The sequence below is a fragment of the Halichoerus grypus genome, chromosome 10, assembly GCF_964656455.1.
Source record: "Halichoerus grypus chromosome 10, mHalGry1.hap1.1, whole genome shotgun sequence".
NCBI classification, from domain to species: Eukaryota; Metazoa; Chordata; class Mammalia; order Carnivora; family Phocidae; genus Halichoerus; species Halichoerus grypus.
In genome coordinates this window covers 31,113,233-31,129,359 of record NC_135721.1, presented here as the reverse complement: position 1 = coordinate 31,129,359, position 16,127 = coordinate 31,113,233, and the positions used below count along the sequence as shown (strand labels likewise).

The following is a 16,127-nucleotide window of genomic DNA, read 5'->3' as shown; positions in this document are numbered from 1 at the left end:
GTCCTTTCCTGGTTATTAAAAAAAAAAAACACCTTAGCAAACTAGGATTAAGATACCTCTGTAGCGCACACACACACACACACACACACACACACCACACACACACACACCACACACACACCACACACACACACACACACACACACACACACACCCTCTTCAAATCAACAGCTAACTTTATACTCCATGCTAGAGGAACCACTGTTAAAATGAGAAACAAGGAAGTCAGTTGTCACCACTATAATGTAACATTGTTCTGAGAGCTCTAGCCAATGTAAACAAATAGAATATATAACTTTGGAAGCAAGATTAAATCATCTTTATCTGGATGATAGTATTCTACAAAATCTAAGAGAATTGCCTAAAGAGTCATTATAACCAGTGGAATTCAGTATAATGACTACAGCCCTCCAAACTCCACACACAAAAATTAACAGCTCTTGTATCAGTCAGCACTCTAGAAAATCTAGTGGAGAGGATCTCATTCAAATACCAACAACAAAGAAGTTTAGAAATAAAGATAAAAAGAATTGTTCAGACTCTACATAAAGACAACTTACAAACCTTAACTGAGGTACATAAATGATTTTTTTTTAAATGAACATATATTTCTGAGTGGAAATATTCATTATTATAAAGATACTGCTCCAATTTATTTATTTATTACTCAAAAATCTAATCAGAATGCCAATGGGATTTTTTTAACTTGAAAATCAAGTTATCTAAATCAATAAATTTTTTTAAAAGAAGAAAAGGGACTTTTTAACTGCCAAATATTAAATCAATTAGTTTTAGAGATTCCCTTTGACAAAAAGTACCATAAACAAAACTAAAAAAGAAGTGGCAAGTTAGGTAATTTGTTTGCCAGATGAAGAATTAATATCATTTCATTTGCAGATTTTGCAAATCAAATGTTTTGAAAGATTAACACCCAGTTAGAAAATATATTCATTTGGGGCGCCTGGGTGGCTCAGTCGTTAAGTGTCTGCCTTTGGCTCCGGTCATGATCCCAGGGTCCTGGAATCGAGCCCCACATCGGGCTCCCTGCTCTGCGGGAAGCCTGCTTCTCCCTCTCCCTCTGCTTGTGTTCCCTCTCTCGCTGTGTCTCTCTCTGTCAAATAAATAAATAAAATCTTTAAAAATATATATATAGGGGCGCCTGGGTGGCTCAGTTGGTTAAGCCACTGCCTTCGGCTCAGGTCATGATCCTGGAGTCCCGGGATCGAGTCCCATATCGGGCTCCCTGCTCAGCAAGGAGTCTGCTTCTCCCTCTAACCCTCCCCCCTCTCATGCTCTCTCTCTCTCATTTTTTGAATTTTTCTGATTAATAGGGAGGATAAACATATTCTCCAAGGTGTATTTGTCATTTCCCTCCTCTTTTTTATGATTTGCTTTTTCATGTAGGAATTGCATGTAAGTTCCTAACTTACAAATTCAAAAATTTAAGATAAGGTACCATTTCTTGCCTATCAAATTGGCAAAGAATTTTGAAAAACCAAAATTCCTAGCATTGTTAAAGTTGGGAATCAGGCACCCTCATTCACAGCTGGAGAGAGTATATAATTAGAATGGAAATTTAGCAGTATGTATGAAAATTCTTTAAGTGGTTTTAATCCTTTGACCAAGACATTCCATTTAGAGAAATTTATAATAATCAGGTGCAAAAAGTTATACATAACAATGTTCAACACATCATTATTTACAATAACAACAAAAAATTGGGACTGACCTAATTTTCCAATAGTAAAGATTTGACTCAATGCACTTTGCTATATGCATACGATGGAACACTGTGTATCCAACCCATTAAAAAGGAAGCTGTAGAATAATTCATGCCCTGGGGACATGTTCATGAAATGGTATGTGAAAAAAATGAAGTTAGAAAGTAGAATGTTCAGTGTAATTGAAATTTATTTTGAATTTGTCCCAATATCCCAGCAAATGCACATATTTTACTTTTAAAATAAAAATTTAAAAACCAGTTTACATGATAAATTAATTCATAGTTCAGCTTTATTATGAGTTAAATAGGATTTGTATTGGTTTAGAGGACAGATTGTTCAGCCATCCTGTAAGTTAATTTATAAATTAATGTACATTTTCATAAAGTTAGAAATGTAAACTTCATGTATTGTTCAAGGCCCTGAAAATAAAACATACAATACACATACCTGTTTAACTGAACTAACCATCTTTCTCTTCCTTCTATGTACCATAAGCCTTCCTGCCTGTGGAACTTAACTGATGCTCTTCCTTTAACCTGGAATATTCTAACTCCATTTTCCCTATCTCTATCAGCATCTTGACAATGGGAAATCCTAGGGGTACCTGGCTGGCTTAGTTGGTAGAGCATGTGACTCTTGACCTGGGGGTTGTAAGTTCGAGCCCCGTGTTGGGTGTAGAGATTACTTAAAAATAAAATCTTTAGGGGCGCCTGGGTGGCTCAGTCGTTAAGCGTCTGCCTTCGGCTCAGGTCATAATCCCAGGGTCCTGGGATCGAGCCCCGCATCGGGCTCCCTGCTCCGCGGGGAAGCCTGCTTCTCCCTCTCCCACTCCCCCTGCTTGTGTTCCCTCTCTCGCTGTCTCTATCTCTGTCAAATAAATAAATAAAATCTTTAAAAAAATAAAAAATAAAATCTTTAGGGGCGCCTGGGTGGCTCAGTCGTTAAGCATCTGCCTTCGGCTCAGGTCATGATCCCAGGGTCCTGGGATCGAGCCCCGTGTTGGGCTCCCTGCTCAGCGGGAAGCCTGCTTCTCCCTCTCCCACTCCCCCTGCTTGTGTTCCCTCTCTCGCTGTGTCTCTCTCTGTCAAATAAACAAACAAATTCTTTAAAAAAAATAAAAATCTTTTAAAAATAAATAAAATGGGAAATCCTAGATATTCTCAACATCTCAGAGATTCCTCCACCTGGGTGGAATTGCTTCCCTCCTTTGCATAGCCACAGAGTTTGATTTTTATCCCTGTTATGGTACTTGGTACTTCTGCCTTATGTGTTTTTATGTGCATTCTCTCTCTTACTGGATTGTAAGTATTTTGAGTGCAGAATTCATACCTAATTCATCTTAATAGCTTCCTCAGTGTACAGCATTCTTTCATTCACTTCAGGAGTATTTTATTGAGTACTTCTGCTGGTGCAGAGGGTACAAAGATATAGTGGCACAATCCTGCCTTCAAGAAGCTTAAAATCGAATGAAGAGACAGACATTCAGAGTAGCAGTTACAAATGGCAATGCTGATTGGGTTAATGTTGGTACAACTGCAACATCTGCCCCTCCTGGAGAATCAGGGAAGGACGGGTTTAGGCTGAGACTTTACAAAGGGAGGAGTTGGCCGGATGGACAATCTTGGAGGAATGTGCAGAAAGAAGGAGCAAAGCATATACAGGCAACCTCTCATTCAGTATGTATTTAGCAACCACAAGGATATCTCTGTCTAAGTTGTTGTTTTTTTTGTTGTTTTTTTTGTTTTTAAGTAATCCCTATACCCAACATGGGGCTCAAACTCATGACCCTGAGATCGAGTCTCACACTCTTCCAACTGAGCCAGCCAGGCGCCCCCACAGGGATCGCTGAACTACCTACTTTCCACTCTTTTAAGTCTTATCAGTGTATTTAGCAATGCCAGTGTATACACGGGCTTTGGGTCCACCCTGAGACTTGGATCTACATAGGGGAATGCACCTAGGAACAGTGCAAAACACGCCAGTCTTTTTATGAAATGCTGGGTACTTCCACATAACAGTGATTAATTTAAAACACCCATCTACCTTCACTCCCTTCCTAAAACCTACTTAAATAACAGCCAAGAGAATGTAAAACCAGCGAATAGCAAACAGAGGTAAACAACCAGACCGCATACATACCAACCCTATTTGAGCCATTGTTTATTAGGGTAAATTCAGTTTGGAGAATTAACTGGTGTGTGGATATGAGGCAATCAACAGAGGGGACGTGTGGGTGAGCTGTGGGATGGTGAGCTGATGATCAAGAGACCCGAGGACTAACTTATATCATTAAGAAGAGCTGATTTCACACTAAGATGGTGAAAGTGTACTGCTTCCTCTGCTGGATGAAGCCTTTGGTGTCCTCTACATTTTGGATAGAGAAAAAAGCACTTGTCAGATCAATAGCTGCATCAATACTGAGTACTGAGACTGTGTTGGATTTGCTCAAGTAAAGAAACTACATGTATGTGAGGCAGCCGAAATTGGCATCACCTGATTAAGCTTAAAACGATCTATTCTCCTTTCTCTAAGACCCTTCTGTGTTCTACACTAAATACAATGGGTAAGTTAATTGGTAATGGGATAGAAATTGCCTCCCTGCCAGAGGAAGGATTTTCCTTCCCGTTGCATGATGTATAATGGAATAATCCTGCCTTCACGAAGCCTAAGGTCTAATGAGGAATCTGAAATACAAAGGAACAGTTATAATGGTTATAGTGTTAGAAAACTACGAACGGGTTTACAAAACTACAGCTGTCCATTCCCCTTCTGGCTGATAGGAACACATTATGCACATCCACGAGTCAGGCTTCAATTTCTTTTTTTTTTTTTTTTAACTTTAGCTTTATTGAGGTATAATTGACATATAAAAGGTTTGAATTTCTCTCTCAGTTAACTGTTCATAGAAAATTTCCCATAAGACAGGGTGTGGTTTGTTGGAAAGATGGCCGTGAATCATGAGTACCAAGAAATACATTGGTGAGGGTTGCACAAGCGTCATGTCCCAGATAATGGAGTGAGGAGATCCTTTCTTTGAAATGGCTTCCTGATTTCCGTGGGGATCATGGGATCCCTGGACAAGAGGCCAAGTGGTAGTTCTTCATTTCCAGAATTGCGGTAACAGGCAACAGAGCCATAGTGATGATCAAAATGGTTTAATTGACCATAGTTTCTCTCGAACCAAAATAGATGGGACGATCACTAAGGTTCTATTTTTCAATAAAAACTGGTGACTAGAGGCTTAACTTGAGTCACCACAGTAGCCAGTTCACAGAACCAGGGCCTGTGACTAAAGGGAAGATGGCTTTCCTTGAGGAATGCCCTGCAATAACATCACACATCTGTTCTTAATTCTTCCTCTTAGCCTGCCCCCAAAGTAGTCTGTAGCCATTTACCAGGACAGTCAGGTGCTAGAAAAAGAGAAATACCCTATCTTTCAGGAATTAATGGACAAGTCTCTGAGGGAAAACCAGGCACCAATGACCTTGAAAGCCCCTGCGGTCAGTTTGGAGGGGATGGGGAGCAGGAAGCATTAAGTCTGGTGGTGAATGCAATCTTGACTCAAATCCATCTCACGGTAGTCCTGGTAGGTCCACAGATCCAACCTTGAGATTATTTCTCCATTTCCTAGCTGGATAGTTGAGACAGATACACTAGCAGATGGAGAAAGAGCCAGCTGACTGGTCCACAGAGTGAACACTGTGGTAGGAAGAGCCCAGTAGAAGGGCTGGCATGCTGCTGCTTCTTGACCAAAATAGAAAACTGGAAACCCACTACGCGTTTGGGGAAGAGCACAGCTTGGCGCTGCCATTACAGACTTTGAGGAGGCACAGTTGGGAGGTAGATGAGTGTGTTGCGTATGAAAAATCCTCTCCAACACTCTATTGCCTCAGATCTTTGGATCTCCTCCTCCTCATTTTACTAATGAATTTCTGGCGTTCAACTTCAATTGCCATAGGCAATCCTTTAGCCAGGTTTCAATCAACCAGTTTAGCAATCAGCTAGACTCATTCCTAGCTGTTCCAGGTCGTCTGGTGAAACTGGAATCTCTAGTAAGTGTGCCCATATTGTTATAATCGGCCCAGTTGAAAATTCTGATTCTTCCCTCTGGTCCTACATCAGTGAAATCCATGCTCACAGGCATTCCCCATTGTAAATTAGCAATATCTTATAGTTCTTTTGCTGTGTAAACCTTTTCCTCTGTTTGACTTTGTAATAGGCCCCATGGGATATGTTGAACTCTGACTTTAGTTAAGGTTTAGGGACCTCTCAAGGTCTGAGAAGAATTGGCATCCCCATGCAACACAGCTACCTCAAGTGAGAACATTAGAGGGTTCTCGTCAAGGCAAAACCAGCCTCATCATACGAGTTTGGGGGCTAGTTTGCCTGAGACAGGATGTTTGGTGGGAAGTTGGGGTGCTCTTAATTATATGAATACTCCTGAGTGCCACATTTCAATTCTTGAAGTATAGGTAGCTCTTTCTCAGTTAATTATAACTGAGAAATTAATTAACCTCACATAAGTTAAATCTATGTTGTCACTTAGCATCCTGCAGGATTATTCTCCGTGTTTGATTCTTCAGTCATTTCATGTTATTCCTATAGATCCATGAAGTGAGTCCTAAAGATACAGTAATAACGGGTTCTTTTAGTGCAAGCACTGAAACTTCTGGTTTCCTAACTGCCTTGAATGAAGATATTAAAGCCCTATCTCTGTCCTTTATAAAAATTTCTCATGAAGTTAGAGCCAACCCGCCCCACTTTTCTTGTATTATTTATGTTTCCCGTATTATTCTGTCACACTCAGTCAGGCAAAGGCTTGCCTTGAATAGGCATTTTATTCCAGATGACCACAGGTGATGATTTAACAACTGTTTCATCTCGGTACCCATCTACCAGCTAGTCCAGTCACTAATGGTAATCAGGTTCTCCTGCCTTTAGACCCGATTAAATCAGATAGCCAGTCCCCAATTCCCAAGGCCTTAGTCTGTGGCCCACATCCGCTTCTGGTAGTGTATTCTGAACCGGTCAGGGTTCAACAACAGAATTCACTCCAGCTGGTTTAAGCAGAAAGGGACTTAGGACAGGGTGCTAGTTTATAAAATTTCCAAGAGTGCCAGAGAAACAAGCTTAGTTAAGTACCTCCTAGATACCAGGTACCATCGAGACCCCAGAGCCACGGTAGTGAACAAGACAAAGTCCCTGAATGGAAGGAAAGCACAGGGAGGGGAGGAGAATGAACAATGAACACAAAGATCTGGAGGCGCAAACAAGCCGGGCATGCTCAGGAAATGGTGGAAACCAGTGGGGCCGGGGTGAAGTATCTGTGGGAATACGGGAGGAGACAGAAGGGGAAGAGGTTAACCGAAGTGGCGGTGTGAAGGGGATGGCAGACCGGAGTCGAGATGGGCTTGTAGTCTCGGATAGCAAGGGTTGACTGAGGACTCACTTAGTCTCGGGTACTGACAGTGAACTCAGGTTTTCCCCCTGTGAAGTTATGTAAGGAATTAAAGCAAAGCTGATGAGTCCTGATGTCCACAGCAGGACCCCTCTGAGTGACGGAGAGAGCCAGTCCCCCAGCAGTCGAGTCGGCATTCCCACCTCGAGACACCCTTCTTCAGTCTTGAGCTAGGATGGCTAGTTTTTGCTCTCAGGCCTTCACTGTGCCTTGCAGTATTTGTCTCTGCCCTCACCCAGCCTATAATATTTAAACACCGAGTGTCAGCTGACTTCTTCTGAAGGTTTTATTTCACCTCAAAGCACTTTGAAACATGCTGCCTGTGGCTGAATCATGTTGCAATCCTCTATCTTTCTGGAATGAGCCCTGTGCGAATCTGTCTTCTCTCTGATAACTATCTTCTCTTTGTAAGATCGGTGGTATGTGTTTGTAGCTGGTATTTTGTACATACACTGTGTTGCCTACAATGGAACCTGCCTTCTCGGAGTCGGAGCTGTTCTGTTTCGAGCAGAGCCATGACCCATTCCCATGAGATGCCACGAAACAAACGTTCCCCTTCCACAGCAAGAGCTCGGGACTTTGCTATGGCATTCATTCGTGCCCGGATCCATGTTATCAGCGCTAGAAACCTCAGTTCCACCAGTCTCTGAACCCTCGCCCCTATCTTGTTTCCCGATTCCAGGACTTGATACCCCGTCCCTGCGGTGCTTAGACCCCGCCCAGCATTCCATGTCTACGTGTTTCTCTTGCAGGCCCTTGCAAGGCCTGAAGTCCATTTCCATTCCCTCCACCGCCACCTCTCTGACCAACATCACCAGATCTCACCTGCATTATTAAATCTGCCCCCCTCATCAACCTCCCTGTCTCCATTCTGCCCACAGAAATCCACTCTCCATATTACGCCACTTGCCTTCTTGAGTCCTTTCAATGACTTTCCTCTAGGCTTAGAGTAAAATCCAAGCTACTTACCCAGATCTCTAAGGCCCTTGGCGGTTAGAGATCTAACAGCCTCACCAACTTCTTCACTCATTTTGGCCACACTGGCCTCCTAATTGTTTCTTCTACCCTCCCTGTTCCTTCTCACCTCGGGGCCTCTTGCTGTTCTCTTGGGGCTCTTCTTTCTACACGGTCACTGGCCCATCCACTGGCCTCACCTGATCTCAGACCCTCATTCTAAACCTATGGAGATATGAAAGCCCAGACTCTTAGGAGATAGTCTTCCTAATAAACTTAAGTGGCATTGTTCCATTTTTACACATGAGGAAAACTGCAGGCACAAATAACTTGCCTGGGCTTCTAAAACTTGGAAGCAGCGCAGATGGGATTTGAACCCTGCCTCATAGGGCTCAAAATGGCTGTACTATTCTTCCTGTCTCTTATAAAAACCTTTAAGCAGTGTTGTCTCCAGCGTGGCTCTAGGCAAAGAGGGGAGAAAGATCAGCTTATATCAGAATTCAGTGTAGGGGGCACCTGTGTGGCTCAGTTGGTTAAGAGTCTGCCTTCAGCTCAGGTCATGATCCCAGGGTCCTGGGATCGAGCCCCGCGTCGGGCTCCCTGCTCAGCGGGAAGTCTGCTTCTCCCTCTCCCACTCCCCCTGCTTGTGTTCCCTCTCTCGCTGTCTCTCTGTCAAATAAATAAAAGAAAAACAACCTTAAAAAAAAAAATTCAGTGCAGGAAATAGAAATGGCTCTAGACACTTCCAGCAGAATGGGATTTAATATTGAGAATTAGGGGCTTTCACAATATTAATAATACTTATTAGAAGAGTTGGAGCCAAAGGGCCGCCACCAGACCATGGATATCAAGAATGTGCTGTCATAACTGTCACCTGAAGTTAGAAAACTGCCCTGAGAAAAATACCTCCACGCACTTGTTGCTCTTTCTCGGCATGTACCGCAGCTTTGCATGGTGAGGTCTTGTAGCTGGTTCGATGCCTGAGTCATACAGAGGCTGTCCCACCCCTCTGTAAGACCCACAACAGCTGCAGGATGAGTTTAGTTTTTAAAAGTGATCTAAACATACGATTTAAATTTCCAAGTATGATAAAACATTAAGGCCAGGTAATGGGTATGTTTGGAACATTCGATCATTTTAAATTTTTTAAATAAAAAAGTCTTACAGTAGACAGCAAAAGACATCTTGTGTCTCGGATTTTCGAAACTCTGCAAACAGCCACCCCATCCCCACAAAGAGGGTTGAGAAACAAACAACACATGGGTAAAAATATTTGCAGCACAAATGCAGACTCCAGTATATATTGAGTCTTCATGAATCAATTTTGTTTTATTTTTTTTAAAGATTTTATTTATTTGTTTGACAGAGAGAGAGACAGCAAGAAAGGGAACACAAGCAGGGGGAGTGGGAGAGGGAGAAGCAGGTTTCCCACGGAGCAGGGAGCCTGATGCGGGGCTCGATCCCAGGACCCAAGCCGAAGGCAGTCGCTTAACCAACTGAGCCACCCAGGCGCCCATGAATCAATTTTGAAAAGGGTAAACAGGCCAGTCAAAAAAGACATAAAGGCCATGAACAGGAAATACTGAAAAGAAGACATGTAATGTCCAATAATCATGTGAAAACAAAAGTCACTAATAGTTAATGAAATGCCAATGAAAACCAAAATGAGCTATCTTTTTAGTTTAACCACATTTTGGCAAACATAACATTGGCAAAACTGGGTGTTGGCAAGACAATGAGGAGATAGGGACTTGAATGCACAGATGTTCGGTGGGCAATATGCAACTGAAGTCGCCATCATGGGACAGTGATGTGAGCCATGGAAAGACATCAACAGAAAGTTAAAGGGAATGTAATTGCTATAATTTATAGAGATGGTTACACAAAGTAGACTACTCCCAGACAAGATGTGAGTTGCCCAGATCCCCAGTTCTGCAATGGAAAATACCTTCCAGTATTTCCAGGATCCTACAGGGACAAAAAGCACCCAGCCTCTCATTCTCATGGGACATGTGTTCCTCCTGGCCTCCCCTGGCTGCGTACCTGCCTGCTCACCAGGTGTAAGAAACTGTTACACAATTACAGCATGTACTTGAGTGTGTTTACCACCATAACTGCTGGAAGTCAGTCTTCAAGTATGCCTTTCTTCCTGCAAAACCAGGTTTTAGGTCTACCTGAAGGTCGTATCTGCAGGATCAAAATGTAACATGTGCCTACCATTGGTCCTAGAAATTCCACTTCTAGAACTTGCCTTAAAAAGATAATTGCACAACTGTGGTAAGATGGACGATTACGGATATTCATTGAAATGTTGTTTCTAGGAATAAAATTGAGTCAACCTAATTGCTCACCAATGGGAACTAAGTAAGTAAATTATGACACATCCATATAATAAGACCACGAAATAGATGTGAAAGCATTAGTATTTGTACCTCTATGCATACAAGCTTCCTGAAAGAGGGGGGAGTAGTTGCAGAGAATGAAATGTATGACTAGCCAGGTATGAGAAAGAGTTCTTCATGGATATACTTTTATACTCTTCAAATTTTGAGCCATATGAATGCATTTATTTAAAATTAAAGGGGCACCTGTGTGGCTCAGTCTGTTAAACATCCGGCTCTTGATTTCGGCTCAGATCATGATCTCAGGGTCATGAGATTGAGCCCCACATTGGGCTCTGTGCTGGGCACGGAGCTGCTTAAGACTCTCCCTCTCCCTCTACCCCTCCCCCAATCCTGCTCTCTCTCCCCCTCTCTAAAAAAAAAACTAAAGTTAAAAAGTAAATGCAGAGGAAAAAAAAGTAAATGCAGAGAGAGGCAGAGAGAGGGAAAGAAACAGAGGTGCCGGAAGAGAAAGCCACTTACACTACAGCAAGTAGTTTGGGGTAGCAAGTTTTGAGTCAACACTTTCTATTCCTTTACTTTGCGATACTGCTTGGATTTTTGTGATAAGCATATGCCATTTCTACAGATCTAAAATTTTCAAATTACAAAAGAAAATTATGTATCTATAATGAAAACTACATAGTAAAGCAATTTTCATGAACACATTCAAAAAACTATCTCCAGCACACCCTTTTCACCATGTTTGTTGGCCACAGCAAGCCCTACCCACTCCCTTTCTGGTCCCAGCTCCCTCTCCTGACCCCCCCATCTTAGGAGTTTTCATTTCCTTTTTAATTTTCTTTCCCCCAGAGTTGCTGATGGAGTGATCAAAAGTGTATTATGGCAAACACTTCAAGCTCTTAATTTCTGTCATAAACATAACGTAAGTAACATTTTCCAACATATTTGTCAATTTCTTCTTTTCTTCTAAATAGCTCAGGGATCGCCTTAAAGAACTAAAGATGGAAGGAAAGGAAGAAAGTCACAGAATATGGGAAACGTAATCCATGGCTTTTTTTTCAAATTTCCATTTGAATTCCATTCCAAATTATTAATTCCTTATGAATTAAAAGCTTGTGTAAACTCAGTGTTCCTTTTGCCATCCTACTGGTGATTCCTGTGATCATTTTTAAACTGGGTTAAATAAGTTTGCTGGATAGCAGTGGTGTAACTCCCCATGGCACTTGATTTAATTTTGTTTTTATGTTTTTTGAGTCTTTTATTCTTTAAGAGGCCCCCTTCCAGTATCCCTTTAAAAAAATTTTTTTAGCATTAGTTTTTTAGACCCATAGTTCTCAAACTTGAGCGTGCATCAACCCCCCTGGAGGTCTTATTAAGATACAGTTTTCTGGGCCCACCCCCAGAGTTTCTGATTCCATAGGTCCGGGGTAGGGCCCCAAGAATTTGCATTTCTAACATTTGCCCAGTTAATGCTGAAGCTGCTGGTCCAAGAAACACACTTTGAATACTACTGTGTTCTAGAAATCATTGTGGCTGATTGCTTCCTGTGTGTCACTTAACTTGTTCTTTCACCTGTATTTCCGGTAAATTGGTATTTGTGTCTAGAAACTCGATCATTTCAGGTTCAGTTTTTCAGGCAAGAATATTTCATATGTAATGCTGTACATGTCTTCTTGCATCAACATCATGAGGCTTATGTCAGCTTGTCCCACTTTTGATCATCTTGAAATAGATAAGTGGCTTCGGGAGCTTAGTTTGATCCTCTCCACTATGATTTTCCTGGTCAACCTTTTTACTTGATGGCTTTAGCCTTCATTGATGATAGTTGCCTAGATCTAGTATTTCATTAGGGTTAAAAGATGGTGATTTTCAAATTCTATTATTTCTTCTGCATTTATTAATTTGAATTCTATGAAGAAGAACCTACCCTCACAGACTCTGGCTACTGTAAAATACAGTAAGATAAAGGTGTGATTATTTCCCTTGTTTGTCAATACTCAGAGTGATAAGTTGGTATATTAGCAACCTCCAAGAATGAACAATGAAGGTTTTAGGGGAACGTAGGCATCATTACAAACTCACGGATCTTATATATTTGATGTGTTTCAGTCCTTTGCAATGATAGTTCTCTCTGATGTTCAAATTATCCCATCTTGGGCCAGTGGGAGCTTCTTTAAGTTGGCTTCTGGGAACTTTTGCTATAATGATAGTTTTTTGTTTTGTGTGTGTGTGTTTTCTTTTTTTTTAAATTTTTTATTGTTATGATAATCACCATACATTACATCATTAGTTTTTGATGCAGTGTTCCATGATTCATTGTTTGTGTATAACACCCAGTGCTCCATGCAGAACGTGCCCTCCTTAACACCCATCATCAGGCTAACCCATCCTCCCACCCCCCCCTCCAGAACCCTCAGTCTGTTTCTCAGAGTCCATCATCTATCATGGTTCATCTCCCCCTCCGATTTTATAATGATAGTTTTTAAAAAATAACTCTAGACCTTTTGAGTTGGTGCCTAGACAGAGGCAGTGCCTAGGCAAGGATACAGACTACCACATGGTAAATTTTGATGCCAGCATAATGTCTGTCATAGTATAGGATTGCTGGAAAAGAATGCAAAATCATGGAAATAAATTTCAATACTTAGAGGAAGCTTCCTTTAGTTTTAAGAAAGTCAAAGAAGAGTTTGTAGGATCAATCAAAAGCTTATATTTTCTATTAATAAAGTATTGAGTTGGGGCACCTGGGTGGCTCAGTTGGTTAAGCATCAGACTCTTGAGCTCAGCTCAGGTCTTGATCTCAGGGTTGTTAGTTCAAGCCCCACATTGGGCTCCATGCTGGGTATGGAGCCTACTTTAAAAAAAATAAAAATAAAAAATATAGAGAAATATTGTTCACAAGATACATAAGCCTGGTTTTCATGATGCAAATGCTTTCAAATACTTACTAAAGATGTTGCTGAATTAAAACCACATCCCAGGGCACCTAGGTCGCTCGTCAGTTAAGTGTCTGCCTTTGGCTCAGGTCATGATCCCGGGGACCTGGGATCGAGTCCCACATTGGGCTCCCTGCTCAGCAGAGAGCCTGCTTCTCCCTCTCCCTCTGCTGCTCCCCCTGCTTGTGCTCACTCTCTCTGTCAAATAAATAAATAAAATCTTTAAAAAAAACTAAAAAAATAAATAAATAAAACCATGTCTCTGTTACTTTCTACCATGCTATCAGAGGTATTAAAGTTTACCTAAGGTTCTTGTAGGAGTCTTATGGGTAATTAAAATGATTTTTTGAAGTTCTGTTTACCATAAGTGTTTGTCCTTTATCTCTATATAGTCAGACACTTTCCTGTGTACTAGGTTATAAACTTGAATGCAACGTCTGGGCTGATTTATCTTTGTATCTCTTCAACACCTAGCATTGATCTTTTTATATAAAAGGTGCTTGCTCAATAAGTATTTATTGAATAGCTGCATGCATGCATGAATGAATGAATGAATGAATGAATCAGTCAATCAACTTACCTACTGATTGTGACTTACTATTCCCAGCAGACCCAAACATTATTATAGCTCAATGCAACTGCCATCATTTCTCTGCTCAGAACAACACGTTCTGTATCTTAAGTTTTAAAACCTCCAATTGATAATCCATGACCTCTATTAAAAATGGATAATTTTTCAAACTTCCCTCCTCCAACATGGGAATTACTTCTGAATTCTGGTTATCTCATTTTCTTATGCTATGGTAAGCCTTTGTGTATCTTTTTATCTATTACTAAAATGCATGCAAAGGAAAAAATTTAGGTCATATGTAAGCTGTTACAATACTACATCTAAAACCTTTATCCTCGCCTTATTTTTAAAGGAACCCTATGATACTCTCAAATAGAAAAGGCCATCTGACCCAATGGTGTTGCTGAAAATTCACAGCTTTCAACCTATGGAGACCATGACTACCGTATTATCTCCAGAGTGGTGATCCTAACCAAGACAAGGAAGGTTAAAGTTATAAGGGATTAAGGCCTTATTAATAGGGATCACCTTGGAGCTCATTAGAAATGCAGAATCTCAGGCCCACCTTAGATCTACTGAATCAGAATCTGCATTTTAACAAGATCTCCAGGAGATTCATGTGCACATTAAATTTTGACAAGCACTGGATTTAAGAAAGTACCTATTCATTTTGTTTTTTCTTACCCTCTAATATTGCTAGAATGAGTTAACTAAAGTGACCCATTTAGTATCATAATGAACTCGTGGATTTTTATATACCTGATATATTAGACAAAAAGAAGTCCATTGCAAAATGACAAAACTACAGTGACTTCCAAGATATGTGTATCAGGCTGCAACATCCATCATCATCTTGTTTATACTAATGTTCTGGTTGTGAAGAAGGAGGTCCTTTTCCTCACTGCTGTATCAGTAACCATCTCTAAACCTCAAGAGGACAACCTTCTCAGATAATAGAGACCAATTATTTAGGGGCACCTGGCTGGCTCAGTTGGTGGAGCGTGCAACTCCTGATTTTGGGGTCGTGAGTTCAAGCCCCACACTAAGTGTAGAGATTACTTTAAAAATAAAATCTTTAAAAAAAAAAAAAGAAAACTTATTTGATCAGGTATTACAAGAAGCAATTTGTGAAAGTTCTGGAGTTTCTTAAAGTTGAGGGTCCCGCTACCTCTTCTTGTTGACTTGTGAGCCAGTAAAAATGAGATTACACATTAGCCACAGTAACCCAACTTGAACATTTTCTAAAAGCTGTGTATGCAACCCAAGTTATTTAAAAACAAACAAACAAACAAAACCCTGCTTGTGTCACACTGACTTGCAGGTTTCTTGGTGTTTGGTGGAAAGCAAGCTGACCGCTCGAGGCACTGCCGAATGTGCACAGAGTGTGGCTTTGCAGCAGAGAAAGCGAATGTTGTAGGATTAAGCGGCTTCCGTTCTCCGTGCTTGACTTCCTACTGTTCCAGGCATTTTTACTCTCTTTTGCTTTCTTCAGTATCCTCTTCCTCTTCATTAGTAGCTTCTCTTACCTGCATCTACACCAGTAAGTTTTCTGTTTCTTTGGGACACATCAGTACTTCATTTGCCTTGGTATTTTTTTGGTTGGAAAATAAATTGCTAAAAATTTTGCATGGATTTGCACTAGGTCCAAAAATCATATTTAAGTAGACCAAAAGACAAGTGTCAGTGTAAGTCCATTTGCCTGATGATGCCACACGTAGTCCAGAAATTTTAGAATTTAATGCAGACTCTTTTGAGGAACATAACCTAATCCTAGTAAATCACCAACTATTGTGACTAGGACTCAGAGTGTTAATCCAAGTTTCATAAATGTGTTGCTTAAACGGTAGGACCTCAAAACTATGTTGGTTTATATTATAGCAATGTCTTTTTTTAAAAAAATTAATATCAAAGGCCTTAGGACTCTAAAGAGGCCTAGAAGTTTCTTCTGTTGGTCATACAAATTATGAGAGAGTTGACAATAATTGAGACTAACTAGGAACAAGCTTCTGTTACCACTGCCATTTTTGTGACCTAAAATGAATTTAGGACTCAGCCTTTTATCTTCCCAGATAGCTACCATAGAAGCAAAGAAAAATTACTTCAGAATTGTCAGTGTGGCAGGAATATATACAAGGACTG

At 40.8% G+C, this 16,127-nt stretch overlaps 1 protein-coding gene across 1 annotated transcript in view; it reads left to right on the top strand.

Moving 5' to 3' along the window:
* CDKL4 (cyclin dependent kinase like 4) overlaps window positions 1-16,127 on the top strand; it is a 52,353-nt gene that overhangs the window by 18,128 nt on the left and 18,098 nt on the right. Inside the window, exon 4 of the mRNA XM_036067872.2 lies at window positions 11,331-11,403. Coding sequence (XP_035923765.2) covers window positions 11,331-11,403 — 73 coding nt within the window. The remainder of the gene's footprint in view (window positions 1-11,330; window positions 11,404-16,127) is intronic.